General features: G+C 39.3%; 1 protein-coding gene across 1 annotated transcript; it reads left to right on the forward strand.

Annotated features, from left to right (window-relative positions):
• Window positions 1–384: 384 nt before the first annotated feature.
• Window positions 385–20,539, forward strand: LOC124290916 (intraflagellar transport protein 46 homolog). The gene is made up of 14 exons (XM_046727755.1): window positions 385–470; window positions 1,545–1,659; window positions 2,893–2,949; window positions 9,803–9,933; window positions 11,011–11,183; window positions 11,930–11,993; window positions 12,344–12,354; window positions 12,654–12,747; window positions 13,220–13,354; window positions 13,763–13,875; window positions 16,068–16,134; window positions 17,584–17,644; window positions 18,036–18,139; window positions 18,466–20,539. The coding sequence occupies exons 1-14, from the start codon at window positions 435–437 to the stop codon at window positions 18,553–18,555; spliced, it is 1,251 nt and encodes a 416-aa protein (XP_046583711.1). The 5' UTR covers window positions 385–434; the 3' UTR covers window positions 18,556–20,539.
• Window positions 20,540–23,206: the final 2,667 nt, after the last annotated feature.

Genomic DNA, 23,206 nt, shown 5'->3' on the forward strand with positions numbered 1-23,206 from the left:
TTTTACGGTGGTTCGTACAATATATGTCTCCTTTCCGTTATATTTGCTAATTTATAAATATATTCACAGTGTTAAGCCTCCATAATTATAAATCATGTCCAAATGATTTATTTGCAGCGTAATAAATGAAATTCCCTTTCCAATACAAAGGATATGTGCCATTCAGAACAAAATCAAAGTCCATTGTCATACTGAACAGTAACCGTCAATAATATGTCTTTTGGAAAGTAGTATAATTCGAAGCAACTCGAAATTAAATTTAGTTGCGCATTAGGCTATTACGTATAATTTGAAACGGCAGTTTTGTTTCTATTTGTTTTATTAAAATTTTGATATTGTTACTGACAAAATAAAATCGAAAACAAATATTATCGATTGGAGATAGCTCTGCATGTATTTTACCCATGATTCCGTGATAAATTCTTCAACACAAAATGGCGTTCCAAGGGGATCTGTCGGATGAGGAAATGGTATTTGTGAACATATATAGCTTATGAAGCTCTGTTTTCTTGGAAATTGAATTAATTGAATTGCAGGAAATGTTACCATGCATATTTTGCCTCTTTGAGTAAATATCTTCATTTGATATTTGGAAATGTTATGAAGTTTGTGATGTTACTAATGTAAACAATAAGTCAACTGCAACTGGTGTAGCCCTAATTTCCGTTTGTTTTCACAATGTATTTGCACATTCAGTGATTTTGTGTGGACATATGGCACGGGATATTTTTTATGGTTTTGCCAACTTTTGGTATCACATTTTTCCTTATTATTATACAATTTTACGAAATTCTTTCGACCATGTTGGATGATATTCAATATGAACAGATAGTTCCAAGTAATGTCTTTGGACATGTCTGAAGTTTTAATTTTAGATATATGTTACCTTCATCACGTTTGAACTTATCTTATTGCTGTACAGCCTTATGTGTCAGGTTAACATTAAAACTCATCTGGCACTGAAATGCTCTTTATCCCTAGCTTTATGAGCTGGATTCTACCTGCCTCTCTGTCATGCTGAAGTTCAGTTATGCATGTTTTGATGGTGTTTTTAGGGACTGGCTTAGCTAAAGGAACACAGCTTGACCTGAAACGTGTACATTTCCATGATATTATGCTTGACTTAATAGGAGTTGTTGTTTGTTTTTTTGTGTGTTTTTTTTAGGCTTAGAGAAATTTCTAAATGATGAAAAACAACATGTGATGTTACAGTGTGCGACATTGATGCTGGTCCTGTGGTCCCTGACTAGTGAAAATTCATCAGGACCACTTAAATGATAAGTTTGCAATGGTCCTGGTGGCCAGTGAATTTTTAAGAATTTAAAAGTTGTTAAAAATTCAAATGAATATAATAGTATTGATAGTTAAGTAAATCTACGAATGCTGTTTTGGACCACTCCCCCGACCAGTGAAATACAGACAGGACCACTAATTATTGTCCACACACTGGTCCAGTGGTCTAGTGGAAAATACTGAAAGGTTTCTAACACTATGTTATGCTGTTAATCTCTGACAATTCCTTTATATGTTTTGTAATATTCCAGGACCGTGCGGCTAAGATTCATCAAAATCAGCCATATGATGAGTCCCTTGATGTTCCGGATGCCGAGGAGATTGCAAGCACATACTCCCCAACCCCAAGGGTCCCAAACCCTGCAGGTACAAATTAAACCTAGTTCACTGGGGATATCATGTCCATATGACTATCAGTTTACAGCAGCCATGCTTACAGTAACAGTTAACCGTGAATATCCGGGTTAGAATTGATCTTCAGTAGCTTGTCATAAGAGGCGAATAACGGGATCGAGTGGTCATCCTTGCTGACTTGGTTGACACACGTCATCGAATCCCAGTTGTGTAGATCAATGCTCATGCCATTGATCACTGGATTGTCTGTCCGAGACTATTATTTACAGGTCGCCGTCATATAGCTGGAATATTGCTGAGCGTGGCGTAAAACTAAACTCGCTCACTACAGTAACAGTTTCCAGTGATGTCAAGATAGTACAATGTTTTCACAAACTGTCAAAATCTACTCATCCAAATCTGGAAGTTTACTGTGTGAGAATGATATGTTTTCAGTTTATGTAGTTGACCTTTTGGTCATCTCTCTCAGGGATTTGGACTCGAGGAACCAGCATCTCTTTTTATATCCAAGTCAGTAAGGTGTATGCTGCTCCAGGCAATGTTGGCTCTACATCCCAGTTATATTTTACACCTTGTTTGGATGATCCATTACGTGGATTGGATGGTCAAAATGGCATTAGAGGATGAGTGACGTCAGTTGATGTTTACCATCAGCTGTATCCTTGTGTTCACAAAGTACAATGTAACTCCAGAACTACAGTGAAGTCATGACAATTTAGTTAGCAATAACTAGTTTGTGCAAGTCGACCCATGTGGCCCTTTCCACACCTACCCTGGCTCTGACACATTACACTGCTGGTTTGTCTGCTCCTCTAAACCAAGACATTTGTTACCAGAGTGACAGAGTTCCTATATTGCCAAAAGTAATTGGTTTGTGTAATAATAACTATCATACACAGCATCATTATGTGTTGATCTGGAGTTTAGTGCAGTGGGAGTTGCTGTCAACCAGGGGGTTTGCTTGGTGCAAACATGAAACATGATTCTTTGTAGATCACTGGAAATTTGCTGACTAGGATGTTTTACCAAAACCATTGACTGCACAATCACGTTGATTGCCTATTCAAACATGGCACTGCCCTTGACTTTGAAGAGGGATCTGTAATGAATAATAAGTCAAAATACAGTGGAAAATCTGGCTTGCAGTTTTCAAATGAAAAATAGTTAGCTGTGTAGATGAAATCATTGCTTTTACTTCAAATAGTTAGCTATAATAGTATTGTATAATGTTTTTTCCCTGTTCAGCTCGATCTAAACAAGCTCTGGGTCTTTCTGCTCCCAAATCTAATATACAGAAGTCAGGTAACCATGGTAACATTGTATATTTTGCATCTCTCTGTCAGTGTATGGTGCTCACATCTCTGTCTGAGTTCACTGCTCATGTGATCTGTCTGCTCTAGTTGTCCACTTGCTCACCTCGATGTTGTAGTCACATAGAGAGATGTGTAGGTAATGCTATCACATAGATAGACGTGTAGGCAACACTGTCACATAGACAGACATGTAGGCAACACTGTCACATAGATAGACATGTAGGCAACACTGTCACATAGATAGACATGTAGGCAACACTGTCACATAGACAGACATGTAGGCAACACTGTTACATAGACAGACATGTAGGCAACACTGTTACATAGACAGACATGTAGGCAACACTGTCACATAGACAGACATGTAGGCAACACTGTTACATAGACAGACATGTAGGCAACACTGTCACATAGATGTTTAGGCAGCACACAGACATGTAGGCAAAACTTTCCCACAAACAGATAGATAAAACTGTCACAGACAGACATGTAGGCAACACTGTCACATAGAGAGATGTGTAGGCAATGCTATCACATAGACAGACGTGTAGGCAACACTGTCACATAGACAGACATGTAGGCAACACTGTCACATAGACAGACGTGTAGGCAACAACGTTACATAGAGAGACATGTAGGCAACACTGTCACATAGAGAGACGTGTAGGCAACACTGTCACATAGACAGATGTGTAGGCAACACTGTAACATAGACAGATCTGTAGGCAACAATGTCACATAGATATTTAGGCAACACACAGACATGTAGGCAAAACTTTCCCACACAGATTGATAAAACTGTCACAAACAGACATGTAGGCAACACTGTCACATAGAGAGATGTGTAGGGCAGACAATGTAGGCAACACTGTCACATAGACATTTAGGCAACACTGTCACACAGACAGACATGTAGGCAACACGTTACATAAACTTTCCCACAAACAGATCACATGATAGGCAACACTGTGTAGACAAATGCAACACTGTAACAGACATAGGCAACAATGTCACATAGATATTTAAGCAACACACAGACAACACTTTCCCACAAACATAAAACTGTCACAAACAGACATGTAGGCAACACTGTCACATAGAGAGATGTGTAGGCAATGCTATCACATAGACAGACGTGTAGGCAACACTGTCACATAGACAGACATGTAGGCAACACTGTCACATAGACAGACATGTAGGCAACACTGTCACATAGAGAGACATGTAGGCAACACTGTCACATAGACAGATGTGTAGGCAACACTGTCACATAGACAGATGTGTAGGCAACAATGTCACATAGATGTTTAGGCAACACACAGACATGAAGGCAAAACTTTCCCACAAACAGATAGATAAAACTGTTACAAACAGACATGTAGGCAACACTGTCACATAGAGAGATGTGTAGGCAATGCTATCACATAGACAGACGTGTAGGCAACACTGTCACATAGACAGACATGTAGGCAACACTGTCACATAGACAGACGTGTAGGCAACACTGTCACATAGAGAGACATGTAGGCAACACTGTCACATAGACAGATGTGTAGGCAACACTGTCACATAGACAGATGTGTAGGCAACAATGTCACATAGATGTTTAGGCAACACACAGACATGTAGGCAAAACTTTCCCACAAACAGATAGATAAAACTGTCACAAACAGACATGTAGGCAACGGGACAGACGGGTGACACAAACTAGCTTTGCTGACATATATAGAACATCATACTAGTGCATTTGGACTTTGTGCATTGAGCGAGAAGATCTCACGAGAGGAGAAAAGAACTGTAAGACAGACTAATAGACCTGCAGGCAACAGCTGTTTCAGCTTTATATTAACTGACCACTAGTAAAATATATGTTGGACAAAACATTTTCGACACTCTCCATCTCTCTGACAATCTGGGGTAGAAGGTGTCCATGTAATATTCTGCGTCACATACTTTCACTTCTACTTGTCCAGATGTCTTTAGCTTCATGTTAATAGATTCATTCACAATATACTGATGGAAAAAAATAAGGAATAGTAGACAAGAGACATGATGGAAATGTTTGAGACTAAATTTAATTTCAAGATTCAATCTCAACAAGTTCACTAGTTGACTCCAGGGAAAAGGGTCTTATTGTAAAAATGATATGATAGTACATACTGTAAACGTACTTATTTTCGCGTGGTGCAATTTTCGCGGAATTGACAGTTTAGACTGCTTCGCGCGGTCAATTATTCGCGCAATCAGTAATTGCTGGAACTGCCAGCTGTCTCTTTGGCCGCCACTAATAGCAGTGAAAACAAACAGAGTGGCTTAACCTGTCAGGCGGCGTTTATTGCTTACTCACAGGAAATCCCTATCTGTGCGATATACTAGTACACAGTAATTCGTTTACTCCCCCGGAAGAGATGAAAAACACATCAGTCTTATGTTCCGAATTCTGACGATTTGACGAATTAACTTACTAGTATACTGTATATGAAGCTCTTTGTGATTTCCGGGTTGTTGTGAATGAGATGATTGAGTGTTAGTGACTATTCGCTTCATGATGTACTGGTGAATAAAATCTTAATGAATAAATAAAATACTGCTGTATTATTTCTTTCCGAGTCGTTTCACGGTAATCTGTTTTGTATCAAACCATGTCATGTGACCAATTTCCATGGCGGCCACAACACACATTGCTGTTTTCGCTAATTCGGCAATGGGATTTGGCTCATTATTTAATTATGTTTTGGGAAATCCATTACAGCGACAGTTAAGTATGATCAGTCGTCATTTTAAGATTCCCGTTGATTTCTGTCTTCAAACGTGATGTGTTATGGTAACAACTCAGGGGCGAGCGTGGCTAGACTGAATGAATGACAGGTTTATTCGCGGTGTATACATTTTCGCGCTAAAATGTTTTGCGCGAAAAGCGCGAAAATAAAACCTGCGCGAAATATAATACGTTTACAGTAGATCCTGTGGAGGAAGCCTAGTGGTGAGATGTTTACATGGCATGCCAAAGGTCCGGGTTCAATTCCCCACATGGTTATTATCTATGAAGCCCATTTCTGTTGTCCCCTAACATGAAATTGCTGTAATAAGCTCAAAGTGACACAAGACTCACTAATAATAATGTTCCTTGTTCATGACATCCACAGTATAGTGAAGCCATGCCTGAGTTCATGGTGTTCGATACAGAATTGTTTTCAGTTTAAATCGTTCATGAAGGTGAAAATGTTCACTTCATGCTGAATAATCCATAAATGTCTGTAAATACTGGTGCTGTTTACCTGTTGCTTACAGTTCCTGTATTACTTTCCATCAGTATGTGTTGAGAGATTGTAGCTGTACTCAAGTTACTAGATGAGAGATTTCACAGACATTAGCTTCAGACAACACCTGTGTTAGGACAGCTTTAGTGAGCAGAAACATCACCACACTTGCAAGAACTAGACCATTTAGTGTTGTATCTAACTAAAATTACCCCATCAATTTGTTGTATTTAACTAAACCTTTTAATTTGTTGTTTCTAACTTAAAGTGTTCTGCTGTAAGTGAGTGGCGTTGTGTCTGAAACAGTGCTGGTGGAGCCTGAGTACTGGCTCACTAGCTGTAGTCAGTTGATATAGTCTCCAACATGGACAGTGACTATTTATTTGTGAGTAAAGGCATTTATCAGGGTTCCAATACTAAGACCAGTAAGAGCCCTTGGCAAGCAGTTGGAGGGAATTGTTATTTTTGTTCTAAGTTGGAATGTGTTTCAAAGTACCTAAAGGCAAATATGTATGGATGTCAGATTACATTACCATGCTTGTTGTAAGAGGCAACTCACGGGATCGGGTGGTCAGGCTCGCTGACTTGGTTGACACGTCATCGTATCCCAATTGCATAGATCAATGCTCATGGTGTTGATCACTGGGTTGTCTTGTACAGACTCGATTATTTACGGACCGCCGCCATATAGCTGGAATATTGCTGAGTGCGGCGTTAAACAACAAACAAACCAAACCAGAGCTTGTATGTAACATGAGGCTTGAGGATGGGTTGTGTAGAGGTATCTGGTCAGCTTCCAGTGCATACAGGGGCGGTGTGGTAGCCTAATGGTTAAAGCGTTGGCTCGTCACGCCGAAGACCCGGGTTCGAATCCCCACATGGGTACAATGTGTGAAGCCCATTTCTGGTGTCCCCCGCCGTGATGTTGCTGGAATATTGCTAAAAGCGGCGTAAAACCAAACTCAGTCAGTCCAGTGCATACAGGTACATGGAGTGACTGGAAGCGGAGTTTTTCTACCCTGTTTGTTTATCACACAAGATTGGGCTATCATTTGTTGTTTGTGCACGGTTTCTTTCTAGAAGTTTTTTGAAGAATTTAAACTGTCCTATTTCAATGTTTTTTATGTTTGGTTGAGGGTGTTTTTCAGTTTAATTCTTTAGACGTGTATTCAGCTTTATGACAATATTGTACCTTTCAGAATATGACACACAGCTAAAGCTGAAGCCATTAAACACAGATTATAGCTACACAAACAAACAAACAATAGTAGCTTATTCCAAGTTAAAACAGACCCAAGCAGCCTGTGGTGGTCATACAAGGCCACTTTACCCCGATAACATGAGGACATGTTGTTCTAGCCCCACAGGCGTGGATTATTGCTCATAATGTCAATCACTGGATTAAATGGTCAGACTACATTTATCAGTTCACTGCCATCATTTTAAGATATTGCCAACTGTTGCATAAATATGTTTAAACAGACAAAACATGTATTCAAATATGCAGAACTGGTACATACTTTTAGTAATAGTATTAATCCAAATGTTAGCTGATGAAGTTTATGTCCCCAGTATTAATGATTCAGTCATGAACAAACACTGTGGACTCACTTGACATATCCTGGCAGTGTTACAAGCCTGACAGTGTACCAGGAAACCATGGCTCTAGCTGGTCCTAGCACCCCCTGGAACCTCCCCAGCTCATGAACAAACACTGTGGACTCACTTGACATATCCTGACAGTGTTACAAGCCTGACAGTGTACCAGGAAACCATGGCTCTAGCTGGTCCTAGCACCCCCTGGAACCTCCCCAGCTCATACAGGACACTTGAGTTCTCCAGTACATTGGGATACAGATACTTGAGAGGACACTGGTCACAAGGAAATACTGACCAAAGACTTGCTGTAATGATTATCATGGTAATATCTGAGGCCTGATGGAGGTATATAAAACATGCACCAAAGCAGCCTGTTATTGACACATGCATCCATACAGTATCCATGTTTTCACCACTATTTACCGTACTACTTCACTAAAACCTGTGTAATGTGTAATTCATTAAACACGACAAAATCTTCAGAGATCCAAGATTTCACTTCTTTTGACCTGTTTATGCATCAACTTTCATGAAGATAAAGACAATGTTGCCACCTGGTTTGGGCCACTGCAACCAGCCTTTCACGTTAATATGCACCAGGTGCAGATCAAATTATGTTCCATGAATCAAGCACAGTGGTGTGAATGATACACTCAAAACATGAAATTTTTTCAGGTTTCTCTTAAATGATAAAATCACTGTCATCATGTTCATTATATATTTATCATTATGATAAAATGACAGACTATGTTTGCTAATTTTGTGTTCGGTAAAGAGAGACCAGAGTAAATATTTCACCTGTTGAGTGTTGACTCCCATGTTACACTGGGTGTACAAGTAATGTGTTACTTCATTAGGTCCAGGCAGCTGGGTGTTCCGGCACCAGTTAGCAGACATTGGTTATGATCATTCTGATTTGAAATGTTGTCACAGGTGATTTACATTTAAATATGTTCATGTTCTGCCACAATTATGAAATATGTTGCATATACTCCAGTATGCATGTCAAACATGGTGACTTTCTATACATTATTCACTGCAGTAGAGTTCATGTACTTGTGATGCCGGCATCTTGACATCTGTAAAGACGTCTTCACATTGAAATTATGTGTGTGTTGTAATACTGCTTGGTTTTGGGAATGTTTTAATTCATATTTGTACACACCTCAAAACTAATTGGGTAATGGAAATGTGATGGTTTTTAAAGCAAATGCCCAACTTGTCCGGAGCTCTGAGTATCTAAACCATGGAATCCACATCTGGAAATTTTGCATGAGAAGTTGTGACCTTCACATTGAGCTATTTGTTTGACTGCTAGTGAGCATGTATTCTACAGGAGGTATATGTCCAACATGATGATTAATATCATCACTCTTCATTATCAACATCGCGCGGATCAATGCTCATGCTGTTGATCACTGGATTGTCTGGTCCAGACTCAATAATGTGCAGACTGCCGCCATATAGCTGGAATATTGCTGAGTGTGGCGTAAAACTAAACTCACTCACTCACTCATTATCACATTACTAATAGTAACAGTAAATTGTACACAGCTTCCATTCTATTGATATACAATTCACACTGTAAATATTTCTGTAAGCCTTTGACAAACAGAAGAGGAAGCACTGGTTTGTAAGCTAACTGGGATATCCAGAAGTTTTAAATCAGATCTCAGTTCTGTATTACTATAACCTGTAGCTTCATCACTGTGCTGCTTCACGAATTGACATCCACCATGTATAATTATATCTAACTCAAAGGGATCAATCATTTTAGTTCGTTGTAGCAATAGTTCATTATACACATGGCTAAAGTATACAAGTGGCAATATTAGAAAGCCTGGTTTGTTACATCTGACAGTTTGTTATGAGTGTATTCATTAATCACGTAGTTTACTGTATCTAATTATAGAGGAGAATATCCCTTTAACCAGCAGCTTGACCTCACCAGCTGACATGCATCATGTGTGTTTCTACTTCTAGACAGGGGACACAGTCGAGGAGATTCTCCTCCTACCTCTAACTTGTCGGAGGAAGATGATGACGAGGAGGAGGATGATTTTATTGAGCCCGGCAGCCATCCAGGTGGTCACCTTACCAGTGGGCCTCCCAAAGTAAGTCCTAGTACAGTCATCAACAAGAGATATTTTGGGGAGGAAGGGGTTTTATTTACTCTTCTCTTGATTTTATAAACATGGTCAAGGTCTGCTTCTGTTGTCTCGACTTGAGGCCTAGAAAATTAAAGTGAGGTAAATGACTCCTCTTCTGTTGTAATTAGTCAAGATTGTTAACCCCGGCTATTAGTGCAGGGTCATATAGTGGACATCTCATCTGTCCAACCGTCCATCATAATTTTATTTCCAGGGCACAACTTGAAAACCATTCAATATTTTTCAGTAGATGTTGGCAGATATTTCAGGGATTATTTGTCTTCTACTAGTGACCCTTGTTGTTTTTTGTTTTGGTGAGTCTCCTCCACTCCACTGTTGCCTTAGTCAAGTGAGTGAGTATGGTTTTACGCCTTTTTACTAATATTCTAGCAATATCACGGCGGGGGGCACCAGAAATGGGTGTACGTTACGATCACTCTCCACTATACCTTGGATGCATCCACGGCTTGCCCCGATAACTTTATAACCTCCCGTTGCTTGCTCTGCATTCTCACTGTAGCCAATCTGCAAAGCCGCTGTTACATCCGAGCTTGCCAGTGTCAACAAAGATAGCGGTCGCAGACGAGAAGGTTTGTTCGCAGTGCCACTCAGATTTTGGGGGAAATAATACAGACAAATTGACAGATCTGAAACTTTAAAAAAATATATGAAAGAACTCCTTCTACCTCATTCAGAGTACCTGTGCATCACTTGTGTTGCCAAGTTTAATCAGTTAAATAATTTAAGATGCGAAACTGAGTTGTGATTGGTTCGCTCAACTTCCCAGCGTAGACACCTGATTGGATAAAAAGTCAGCAAAGGGAGGTAATAAATATCGGACCAAGCCATGGATGCACCCAGGGTATAGTGGAGAGTGATCGTAACGTATACCCTGGAGATTATCGAGGATGATTGTACCCATGTGGAGAATCAACCCCAGGTTTGCGACGTGACAAGCAAACGCTTTAACCAACCGCCCCGTCTTGGTCAATTGAGATACTTACATTCAGTCTACTTGATGCACATCTTGCCTTTCTTCAGAGAGAACCCAAGCCGCTACATGGTCGGGGTCCTCCTCCCCCACAGTTCGGGGGAGCAAGTGGTCCACAGCAGAAGCAGTTCAACTCTGAGGAGGACGAGGATGAGGATGATGATGATGAAGAAGGATCATCAGGGGAGGACGATGAGGATGAAGTCCACCCTCCAGTTGAGGGGTGAGTTCACACACTGTTTATGTGTTTCTCGTGTCCAGTCATGGAGATGCCAGCTGTTCATCAGGCCCTAAGCCTAAGAGATAATTTATAGTATAGAGTAAATTGGTAAAATTAGAATTATTAAGTAGAGGCAAATCTGTAGCCAGTGTTCCAAATGTGTATGTGGTGTGGAAGTACAGTCAAATCCCGATGAGTCGAATGCCGGTGTCTCGAATATTATGCATAACTCGAAGTACCTGTCAGTCCCGACCATTCCTTGTTATAGTTGTCATCATTTGATTTCCGGTTACACGATTTCGTCTCATAAATACACACGATGACTCGAGAAGGAAATTTGGTCCCATGAGATTCAAACAACAGTAATCTTGTATACATAAGCCGAAGTCAGTCAATGAGAAGTTGATTGGTGTAGCAAACTGAGCAAACCAGCGCGGCTCACACCTTTCATTGACGGGTGAGTTCAAAAGACAGATTAGTGATTTTACGGAAATCACTGTCTGTGCTAATCAGACTGGAACTGATAAGGTGCCCCTATTAGTGATATGGAAATCATTAGATAAACAAATGCTTAGGCGGAGGAATTAGGACTGCATCATCTTTTTTCTACCCTCATAGACATACCTATGTCTCGAATACATCGATAAGTGGAATTTATTACTTGGTCCCCAGAGATTCGACTCATCGGGATTTGACTGTACTATGAAACAAAGCACGAGATAAATAGTGTGAATAACATTGTGTTTCAGAGCGTATGACCCCAATGACTACGAGAGCCTGGTGGTGAACCCAGAGATCAAGGAGCTGTTCCATGTATATCACGCGGTGAGGCTACAGCAGGACATTGATTTAGCTGATTCCAGACAAATATCATGGTTACCTTTGGTCAAATGATACTTCAGAAAGATGATAAATCATGATGAATGAAATGTCTGTAAGTTATGTCAGTTTGTATAAATACAAACCTTGAATACATCATAACTAGAGTGTTGTATTTGACTGACATCATGCTGTGAAAGATCTCCCGATGTCCTCTTCACTGTCGAATATCCATAACAAGTTCCTTCATCAGCTTGTAGCACATGTACTGTCAGGGAGTCCTCACTTCTTTCCTGTGTGCTCCTGTCAACATCAACACTGTTTCTGTTCATCATTGGCCATAGCACATTACGTGGTAGTTTTCACACTGAAATGAGCTTGAACGACAAGGGGACGTAACTTACGTATCAGAAATTAGACCTTAGACTGTTAACCTGCAACAACAATCCTCGTTAATAAAACCCAGGACTGATTTTATAAGAATATATTACCCAAACAAAAGACTGACGAAAAAGTAACTTTTTGTTGCTGTGTGCTCAAGGACATTTACTTAATGGTGACAACAGAGATACATAGAGGAAGCAGAATATATTCTTGTTAGTGTTTGTTCTGCTATGATTTAGAGTGTAATGACTATATGTTGTGTTTTGCCAGCTACACTCCCCAGTCTATCGAGTTGGACCACAAACTGAGGCCCTTCATCCCAGACTTCATCCCTGCAGTGGGAGACATTGATGCATTTATCAAGGTCAGCCATGAGTCGTATAGCCATTTGAAACAAACATGACAATGAATATTGTTGATAACATCTATTTATTGGATATTTCTTCATTAAATTTGCCTTTAAACATTGTATACAAGATATATGTTAATGTTTGTTGCCCAGAGGTTAACCCATAATTGTCACAGTTAAGGTGTTAAATCATGAAAAGCTGATGGTTCAAATGTGTTCACCTGCCTGTCAACAGAGAAATAACATCCCCAATAATACATGTGGTAACACAAGCAGGCTACCTCAGGAAGCATTCTTACAACTGTCACAGTGAAAACTGCTCATGATATCAATCACTGGTTTGTCTGGTGGACATTCAATATTTTACAGGCCACCATCATTCAGCTGGAATATTGCTAAGTACAGTATTAACCTGAAAAATTACCCCGAATCTGAAGGAAAGTGTCTGTTATATATGAAGTGTACTGTATGTGATATGTCTGTGCAGATCGCCCGGCCTGATGGGAAGCCAGACACACTGGGTCTGACCGTGTTAGATGAGCCTTGTGCCAAACAGTCGGACCCCACCGTGCTGGATCTGCAGCTCAGGGCCATCTCGAAACAGACCACAGCCAAACAGTTGGTGAGTATATATGTCCTTGTTTAGATGAAAAAACACTTGATACTTGATTCCTTCACTTAAAGTGTCGGGATCGGGTGGACATATGTCATAGCATCCCAGTTGCATAGATTGATGCTCATGCTGATGATCACTGGATTGTCTGGTCCAGACTTGATTATTTACAGACCGCCACCATATAGCTGGAATATTACTGAGTGCGGCATTTAACAACAAACAAACAAACAAACCACTGAAAGTGGGCCCTTAAATTGTTGTGTTTGAATTCTAGATCTACCCTGATCAACTTCCTGGTTTGTGAACTGTGGTTATGGGTTTCTTCTCTGAGTGGCATGTTAGAAGTTGGGTTTCACGACAGTGGTTGTATGTCCCTGTTATGATGTGTGGATGTAGCTGTGTTGTGTCCTGTAGGTTGTGAAGAGTCTGGAGAATGCTGACCGCAACCCCAAACACATAGAGAACTGGGTGGAGAGTATACGAGAACTACATCGCTCCAAGCCACCTCCAAATGTCCACTACTCCAAGTATGTATGAGATCCTTCCTGGAGGGCATGTAATCAGAAACATAGCAGGAATGATAGCAGTCACATGCAGCTCTATATTATAGTACTACATGTAGCTCTATGTTACAGTACTACATGTAGCTCTATATTACAGTACTACATGTAGCTCTATGTTACAGTACTACATGTAGCTCTATATTACAGTACTATATGTAGCTCTATGTTACAGTACTACATGTAGCTCTATGTTACAGACTACATGTAGCTCTGTTACAGGACTACATGTAGCTCTATGTTACAGTACTACATGTAGCTTTCTGTTACAGGACTACATGTAGCTGTTACAGTACTACATGTAGCTCTGTTACAGGACTACATGTAGCTTTATGTTACAGTAATAAATGTAGCTCTATGTTACAGTACTACATGTAGCTCTATGTTACAGTACTACATGTAGCTCTATGTTACAGTACTACATGTACCTCTATATAACAGTACTACATGTAGCTCTTTCTTACAGTACTACATGCAGCTCTATGTTACAGTACTTCATGCAGCTCTATGTTACAGTACTACATGTAGCTTTATGTTACAGTACTATATGTACCTCTATGTTGCAGTACTATGTGTAGCTCTATATTACAGTACTTCATGTAGCTCTATATTATAGTACTTCATGTAGCTTTATATTACAGTACTACATGTAGCTATATATTACAGTACTATATGTAGCTTTATATTACAGTACTTCATGTAGCTCTATATTACAGTACTATATGTAGCTTTATATTACAGTACTACATGTAGCTCTATATTACAGTACTACCTGTAGCTCTATATTACAGTACATGTAGCTCTATATTACAGTACTACATGTAGCTCTATATTACAGTACTACATTTAGCTGTATATTACAGTACTACATGTAGCTCTATATTACAGTACTACATGTAGCTCTGTTACAGTACTACATGCAGCTCTATATTACAGTACTACATGCAGCTCTATATTACAGTACTACATGCAGCTCTATATTACAGTACTACATACAGCTCTATAGTACAGTACAGCTCTATATTACAGTACTACATGCAGCTCTATATTACAGTACTACATGTAGCTATATATTACAGTACTACATGTAGCTCTATATTACAGTACATTTAGCTGTATATTACAGTACTACATGTAGCTCTATATTACAGTACTACATGCAGCTCTGTTACAGTACTACATGCAGCTCTATATTACAGTACTACATGCAGCTCTATATTACAGTACTACATGCAGCTCTATATTACAGTACAGCTCTATATTTCAGTACTACATGCAGCTCTATATTACAGTACAGCTCTATATTACAGTACTACATGCAGCTCTATATTACAGTACTACATGCAGCTCTGTTACAGTACTACATGTAGCTCTATATTACAGTACTACATGCAGCTCTATATTACAGTACTACATGCAGCTCTATATTACAGTACTACATGTAGCTCTATATTACAGTACAGCTCTATATTACAGTACTACATGCAGCTCTATATTACAGTACAGCTCTATATTACAGTACTACATGCAGCTCTATATTACAGTACTACATGCAGCTCTGTTACAGTACTACATGCAGCTCTATATTACAGTACTACATGCAGCTCTATATTACAGTACTACATGTAGCTCTATATTCTAGTACAGCTCTATATTACAGTACTACATGCAGCTCTATATTACAGTACTACATGTAGCTATATATTACAGTACAGCTCTATATTACAGTACTACATGCAGCTCTATATTACAGTACTACATGTAGCTCTATATTACAGTACAGCTCTATATTACAGTACTACATGCAGCTCTATATTACAGTACTACATGTAGCTATATATTACAGTACAGCTCTATATTACAGTACTACATGTAGCTATATATTACAGTACAGCTCTATATTACAGTACTACATGTAGCTAGATATTACAGTACTATATGTAGCTTTATATTACAGGAACATGCCTGACATTGACATAACAGGAATGATAGCATAATTGTATATGACAGGACTCCAGTCACATGCAGCTCTATATTACAGTACTACATGTAGCTCTATATTACAGTACAGCTCTATATTACAGTACTACATGCAGCTCTATATTACAGTACTACATGTAGCTATATATTACAGTACTATATGTAGCTTTATATTACAGGAACATGCCTGACATTGACACACTGATGCAGGAGTGGCCGCCAGAGTTTGAGGAGCTGCTGAAGGAGGTGAGAATATCACAGTGACAGATATGTGATGCACGCCATCCTAGCTCAGGTGTCGACTCAACTATTAGCCCATCGCTGTCAAGCCCAAACATCTGTCAGTTGTAATGTTAGGGTTTAAGTCTTGTTTCCTTCTCATCCTTTGGGTGGCATCATTGGGTACTTTGGGTGGCATCATTGGGTACTTTGGGTGGCATCATTGGGTACTTTGGGTGGCATCATTGGGTACCTTGGGTGGCATCATTGGGTACTTTGGGTGGCATCATTGGGTACTTTGGGTGGCATCATTGGGTACCTTGGGTGGCATCATTGGGTACTTTAGGTGGCATCATTGGGTACCTTGGGTGGCATCATTGGGTACCTTGGGTGGCATCATTGGGTACCTTGGGTGGCATCATTGGGTACTTTGGGTGGCATCATTGGGTACCTTGGGTGGCATCATTAGGTACTTTGGGTGGCATCATTGGGTACCTTGGGTGGCATCATTGGGTACTTAGGTGGCATCATTGGGTACCTTGGGTGGCATCATTGGGTACTTTGGGTGGCATCATTGGGTACCTTGGTCTAGGTATGTAACTCAGCTTCCACAATCTTCTGATCAATCTGAGATTCCTCCTGATTATCATCCTTGTTCTGCCAGCACTATTTTCACAAAAGTAGAATTAATTCAGGGTAGCCTTGGTGATGAAGATATTTCTAAGTCCCCATTCCAATATGTCCATAGTTATCATGGTAATGTCCCATTTATCGGAGTTGTCATCAATAACTGGCTGGAAGGACACCAGACCTTCACAAACATATATACTCCTGGGTGTATCTTGTATGTGTCTGGCAGATATGAAAACGATACGTATTGCGATACGCTGATCGAACACAGGTATTTTGACATGCATTCGGAAAACTTCGTAACAGTCGGAAATCTTCGGATATTTCCGTTTTTTGAATTGTTCTTTTCCCTGTTTCATTAGTGCCAAATGTTACTTACATTATTATTTTGTCATGATTAAAAGTTTTTATAAAAGGTTAATCAATCATAGTGATTTTGTTGTGTTTTTGCTTAATCAAGCATTAACTCGATTATAAGTAGTTTTTGTTAAAAAAATAATCCTTGCAATATATTGCAATACATATCGCAATACATATCGCAATATATGCTTCCGCATCGCAATATATGCTTCCGCATCGCAATATATTGCAATATGAAAATTCTCTGCAATACCCAGCCCTACTGGCAGACAACCAGGGAAGGCCTCCATATTGCTGGAATATTGCTGACTGAAGTGTTAAACAACAAGCAAACAAACAAACTTGGAAAGCAAGTGGATTAAACTGAAGAGCCCTTACAATATGATAGTTATTATAACCTGAATTGGACAAGGTAGGGGCCTTTTAGAAAACTTAGATATGTCTGTATGTACCGTTATTGAAGATGGTTGTGTGTTGTGTTGTCAGGTTGGTCTCCCGACAGCAGAGCTGGACTGTGACCTTGGTCAGTACGTGGAGATTGTGTGCTGTAAGTTTTAGCGCTGGACATTCATTGTTAAATCACATCCTTCATCAGTTAATTGGTTGATTTTGATATCTTTCAATATTATGTTTTGTGAACAAAGATCACATTTAGCAATAATAAACACAAATACTTACCTCAGTATTTAAATTTCCAGACTGACTTTGGAATAGCTCTTTATTTCTCTTTTTGCCCCAGTACAAAGTTTTTGTCAGTGAATAAACTTTGATCATACCCTCTCTCAATTTCTCAACTTTTCTAAACTGCAAAATATAGGGTACAAGTTAATTTGTTTGATTGTGGAAATTGGTGTTCATTCACTTGATTGTTTGGACCTTACTATGTCAATTAACTGGAAGAACACTGCAGTTTGACTGACTCTGATGGTTTGTTCCAGCCATGTTGGATATCCCCATCTACCGTAACAGCACGCACCAGAACGAGAAGATACAGGCTCTCCATGTGCTGTTTACACTGTACTCGGAGTTCAAGAACTCACAGGTACAGACACACACCTTTGTACACCTTTCTATCAACATTTCTCATTGCAGAGTAACACTACACTGCAGCGATCAGCCGTTTGGCAGCCATGTTCCATCTAAGGTCAAGGTCATTCGTACAACCCATGTAGTGTGTCACATGACAGATTTGATGAGGTGTACGGTTCTGGCAGATCTGCCTACATGGTTTGGTATGCTTTGACTATTGACCAGTCAGAATTCGACAATAATAATAAACTCAGTTAATGATAGTGTTGGGTTTGTAAGGGACAGAGAATGGTGAATTTATATTTTGATATAACTATTGAGAGCTTATTTCATTTTCAGCATTTCCGCACCCTGGCTGAGGAGAATCGCTTGGATAATTCCTTCAAGCCTGACGACAACCCAGATGACCAAGAGAGACTGATTCTATAGCATCTACACACCAGGCTACGGAGGAGGGTGGGACCTACAGAAGTCCTGTTGGGCTCATGTATCTTGGGAGGCAATTCTGGAACATGTCATCACTTTCACTGAAGTTTACACATTTTGATTTATTTTATTCAAATGGCTTATCACCATGATGTTAATGGTGATGAACCACAGATGTGACACAGTACATGCATTCATTGTGAAGAGCAGGCCATGAAATGTTAACCAAATGTTTCTCATCATTCCACCTGTTACATAACACATCACATTGAATGATAATGAAAGGGAAGTGCTTGATGTTTGTCGACTATGAAATCTGGTTTCAGTATAAGGATTATGAAAGTAAAGAAGCCATTATTGCTGACAATTATAAAGGGTTCCTGTCTACTGAGGTTTAACATTTATAGCCAGGTTTCCTGATGACAAACATTTGCTTACTTCATTGTGTAATCAGAAAATACTTCTGTGCCTTCTATGTGTATGAGTGAAGACATTACTGAACTGGCTTGTCTTCACTGATGGGACAGCTTACAACGCTGTTCTCATGTCAATCACGCACCAAACACACTGACATAACAGAAAAAATTTCCATGGTTCATCTATACTACTGATAAGAAGTTCAGGATCATGTGATGGTATTTTTATAGTTGATTGCTCATGTCATGACAGATTAACTATAATAGATGAAAGAATTGGATGTCCGTAACTTGTTTTGAGTAGAACATGTCAAGAAAACAGGAGAAATATAAGTAGCCAGTTCTATTCAAAACAACTGGGGTTTACTTATAATCATCTTTATTGGGGTACATTTGGACAATAAGATCTGATTGTGTTCCTATTGTATATTTGTGTACTATATGAATACTACGTGTTGTGATTTGTTAAGAATATTACCAACATCTGCATACTGTTTTACTAGGGCCAGAATATAGTGACTGTGATGCTAATATGTGACTGACTGAAAGAACTCTTTCAGTTGTAATATATCCTTGTAGTGAGTTGGTACTTGATTACTGAGAATAATGACAGTAACCATGGCAACACAACTACTGCTGTGTACAGATACCTGTGTATTCAGGTAAGGTCGTCACCTGTGTATGACTTACGTGGGACTCTACATTCCCAAGGTCACACATCTCCATTGTGTCTCTACAAAGCCATTGTGACAGACATGTGTTATTCACTATCAGCCCAGATCATGTATTTTCATCATGCTGCTGTGTGCATGTACAACAGAGTAGTCAGTGTTACAAAGTGAGGGGGAGTTTTGTCCTTGATGATTGGCTAAAACTATTGTAATCTAAGCCAATAGGTGTGTTATATTGAGATAATTGTAGGTAAATGTATCCATCTTTCCAAACACAAATTAATGTGGAATTTGATCTAGAAAACGGGGCAGTGAGGTAGCCTTGTGGTTAAAACGTCCGATTCCCCACATGGGTACAATGTGTGAAGCCCATTGCTGGTGTTCACTGCCGTGATGTTGCTGGAATATTACTAAAAGTGTAAAACTAAACTCACTAACTGATCTGGAAACATCGGCTAGATCTATGCTGTTGTTATGACATGTAAAATACATTGGTTAAGAAGATGAAGGAATTATATATAGTACTCAAAAGAACTTAAGGACTACCAGATTATATTTTATTACTTGAGTTGATAATCTGTCCCACCTTGACAGAAATTGTTGTATGGAAAGCCTCCATGTTGAATCTCATTCCGTCCATATTGTCATCTTGTGACATGTTCTGCAAAAACTGGTTAAGTGCACTTAGTGTCCAGGGTGTCCTGATAATGTGGCTACAGGGTGACCCCTTGCAAAACTCTCACCTGTTGGTGATGGTTGTTAGGAGACAGAGATGTGTTAACTGAGCAGCTAGTGACATGAGTCTAGAGATAAAATGGTCCCATGTTGGGTGGGGCTACCGACCCATGACAGCTGTTTTACTTGTACAAATGGAAATATGTGAATAAATGTATTTATGGTCCTAGTCTGTGAATGTTGATTGTACACTGGAGCATGAACACCATCTAGAATGCAGTGTCAATGTGTGGGATACACTGGACTCAGCTCTGTGGTACCACCACTTGGTTACAGTGTGTTACACTGATCTCCTGTATGTACATAGTTTAACACACCTGCTTACAGTGTGGTACACTGAGATCTAGAACACCTTCTAGAACACCTTCAGTAACGTGTGCTTGTCACAAGATGCGACTTACAGGATTGGATGGTGTGTTTTGGTTGAAACATTACATCATATCCAAATGTGTAGATCCGTTCTCATCATATCAGTTACTGGATTGTCTGGTCCATCATGTGGCTGAGGATGTGATGCTGATGTAAGTGGTGATAAAAAGACAATGTAACCCCATTTTGAGTTCTTGACTCTTATACCAGTCCTATCATGAATTTTAAGAGCTATATCCTTTCAAATATAAAAATAAAAATATTCAAGAGTTATATCCTCATGTTTGACTTACATCCTCATTCAGAAAGTCTTTGTAATCTGTCAGTTGGTCAACCACCAACTTCCCCTTCGTTTCCTGACAAAACTCTGGTAGTCATTGACACTTTATGTTGCTGTCGGGTTCTAATCCCTAAATATCAGACTGAAGTAAGACATATTACATGGAAACATGTTTCTGGGATAGAAACGGGTGAGGCAGCTGTGCTATAGTTGGTAACTCTATCAGAGAACATCTCCTGAACCCCTTCAGTGTGCCAGGCTGGAATGTTGTTTCCCCAAAGTTGACAAGGAACTGTGTAACTATTGGGTTTTGGTCTGCAAAACGTTTGATCAGGAGACTCTGGTAACCTGAGGTTTCAGTGGTGCTATACCATTCTACCATTTAGTCTCAGGTGTCCTTGGTTCCTTTGCATGATGTACAATGAAGTCCGTCATTCAAATCATCATCCTACACGGTGAGATTTGTAGATCCAGACTGTCTGTGAATGTATGAGAATCTCCTGTTACAACAGGTTGTTCATCATCGTACATGGTGAGATTTGTAGATCCAGACTGTCTGTGAATGTATGAGAATCTCCTGTTACAACAGGTTGTTCATGTGTATCTACAGCCTGACACAGATACAGATGGAAAATTAAAGTTTTAGCTAAAGCTGTAAACTGTCAATTAAATGGGTCTTAAGCCATTTTATTAACTTCAGTCTGTTAATTCAGCAGTCTTGTAGTCCTAAGACATACAAATGAGTATGAACATTTTACATTTTCCAACAATATTTATATTCACAACCAATAAAGAAAACTATGTAAGTAATTTAAATATTTTACTATAAAAACATGTTCATTTGTACAAATCGTTGATTTTCATGGCAATAAGTGACATCTACCAGATAAAAGTGTCATGTATTCATGTTCGTCCAACTTCTAAATGCCTTTCAAAAAACTTCTATAATGATTTTACAAATAGGTATAAACATCAATAATACAAGAATACAACATCAATGAAAGATAACAAAAGACCGGTAAATGTTTCAGAGAGGATCTGTCTCAGGTTGTACCTATCTGAAAAGTGTAACATGTCCCAAGGTGAAAATTGAGGGAAATACACCACTGAAAGGATTCTGTTACCTGAGGGTGTCTGGGTGTTATACCCTTCTCCCTAGGCAATCTGTCTATCTACTCTTGTTCCGGGGATGATGTAGCTAAGATGGATAGTCAAAGATAAGTCCGGTATGTTGTTCAAGTCCATTTATTTTGGAATGAATTCTCACTCAAAGGTCCTCAGATATTACCTAACATTCCTGGTCTACACACAACACAGATTCACAAACTTCATGGAAGAACTTGTTGGATTCTTGTACAACTCCTAAAGTTACAAGTTCATCTGAGCCATTCTCTCAATATACAGAGAGAACCTCCCAAGTCAAGGGTGGGGCTCAGAATCGCGCACTCTTTCCAGTCAACTAACAAAATAGTCTTCATAACAATTTTGGCTCCTCCCCCTGAAATACTGTCCTACACCATATAAAATGACTCATAACCAATCTGAATAATAAGTTACTTTCACTAGTCCCTTTTCAAATGACTCATATCCCAGCTGCATCACTAACTAATCATTTCCTCTCTTCCAAGACTTAATCGGTACCATCAATTTCTTCCATTTTACATGTACTTTATTAGTGAGCTTAAATCATTTGTGAAGCATTCAACCGAATAAAACTTCCGACTGGCAGGCGCCAGAAGATGCTTAATCGAATCATTACGTGTGTCCCTTTTCTGATTCTTAGTATCTTAATTACCAGTAATTTCCTAAATGGTATATGAGTCACCCGATCCACATGTTCCACTCATCTCCCTTATTAGATTTGTTGTATGCAAGGGAAATGAATCGATATGAATTTGGTTACTCTGGTCAATGCACTTTCCAAGCACAATGACACTTCTTAAGTGAACTTCAAATTTTCCTTAAATATTTACCAAATATATATTAAGTTTTCAATTCTAAATATCCTGGTTATACATGCCCCTCCTGTTGTAGAGCATGTCCCATGCGACTGACGAATGACCTAAGCTCAGACCTACACACACGTAAGTTGTCCAGAACAATTATACATCAATCATACAAGAATACAATATCAACGAGACAACTGAGTAACTATGTATCTGAGGACCAGAAAACACAAAATT

This window comes from Haliotis rubra, unplaced genomic scaffold (genome assembly GCF_003918875.1).
Source record: "Haliotis rubra isolate DU_JTF1 unplaced genomic scaffold, ASM391887v1 Scf478, whole genome shotgun sequence".
Taxonomy (NCBI): Eukaryota; Metazoa; Mollusca; class Gastropoda; order Lepetellida; family Haliotidae; genus Haliotis; species Haliotis rubra.

Coding starts and splice junctions, on each gene's coding strand:
- LOC124290916 (XM_046727755.1), top strand. CDS start 435: ATGGCGTTCCAAGGGGATCTGTCGGATGAGGAAATG. Junction 1,660..2,892: donor AAGGGTCCCAAACCCTGCAG/GTACAAATTAAA, acceptor TTCCCTGTTCAG/CTCGATCTAAACAAGCTCTG. Junction 13,355..13,762: donor AGACCACAGCCAAACAGTTG/GTGAGTATATAT, acceptor TGTGTCCTGTAG/GTTGTGAAGAGTCTGGAGAA.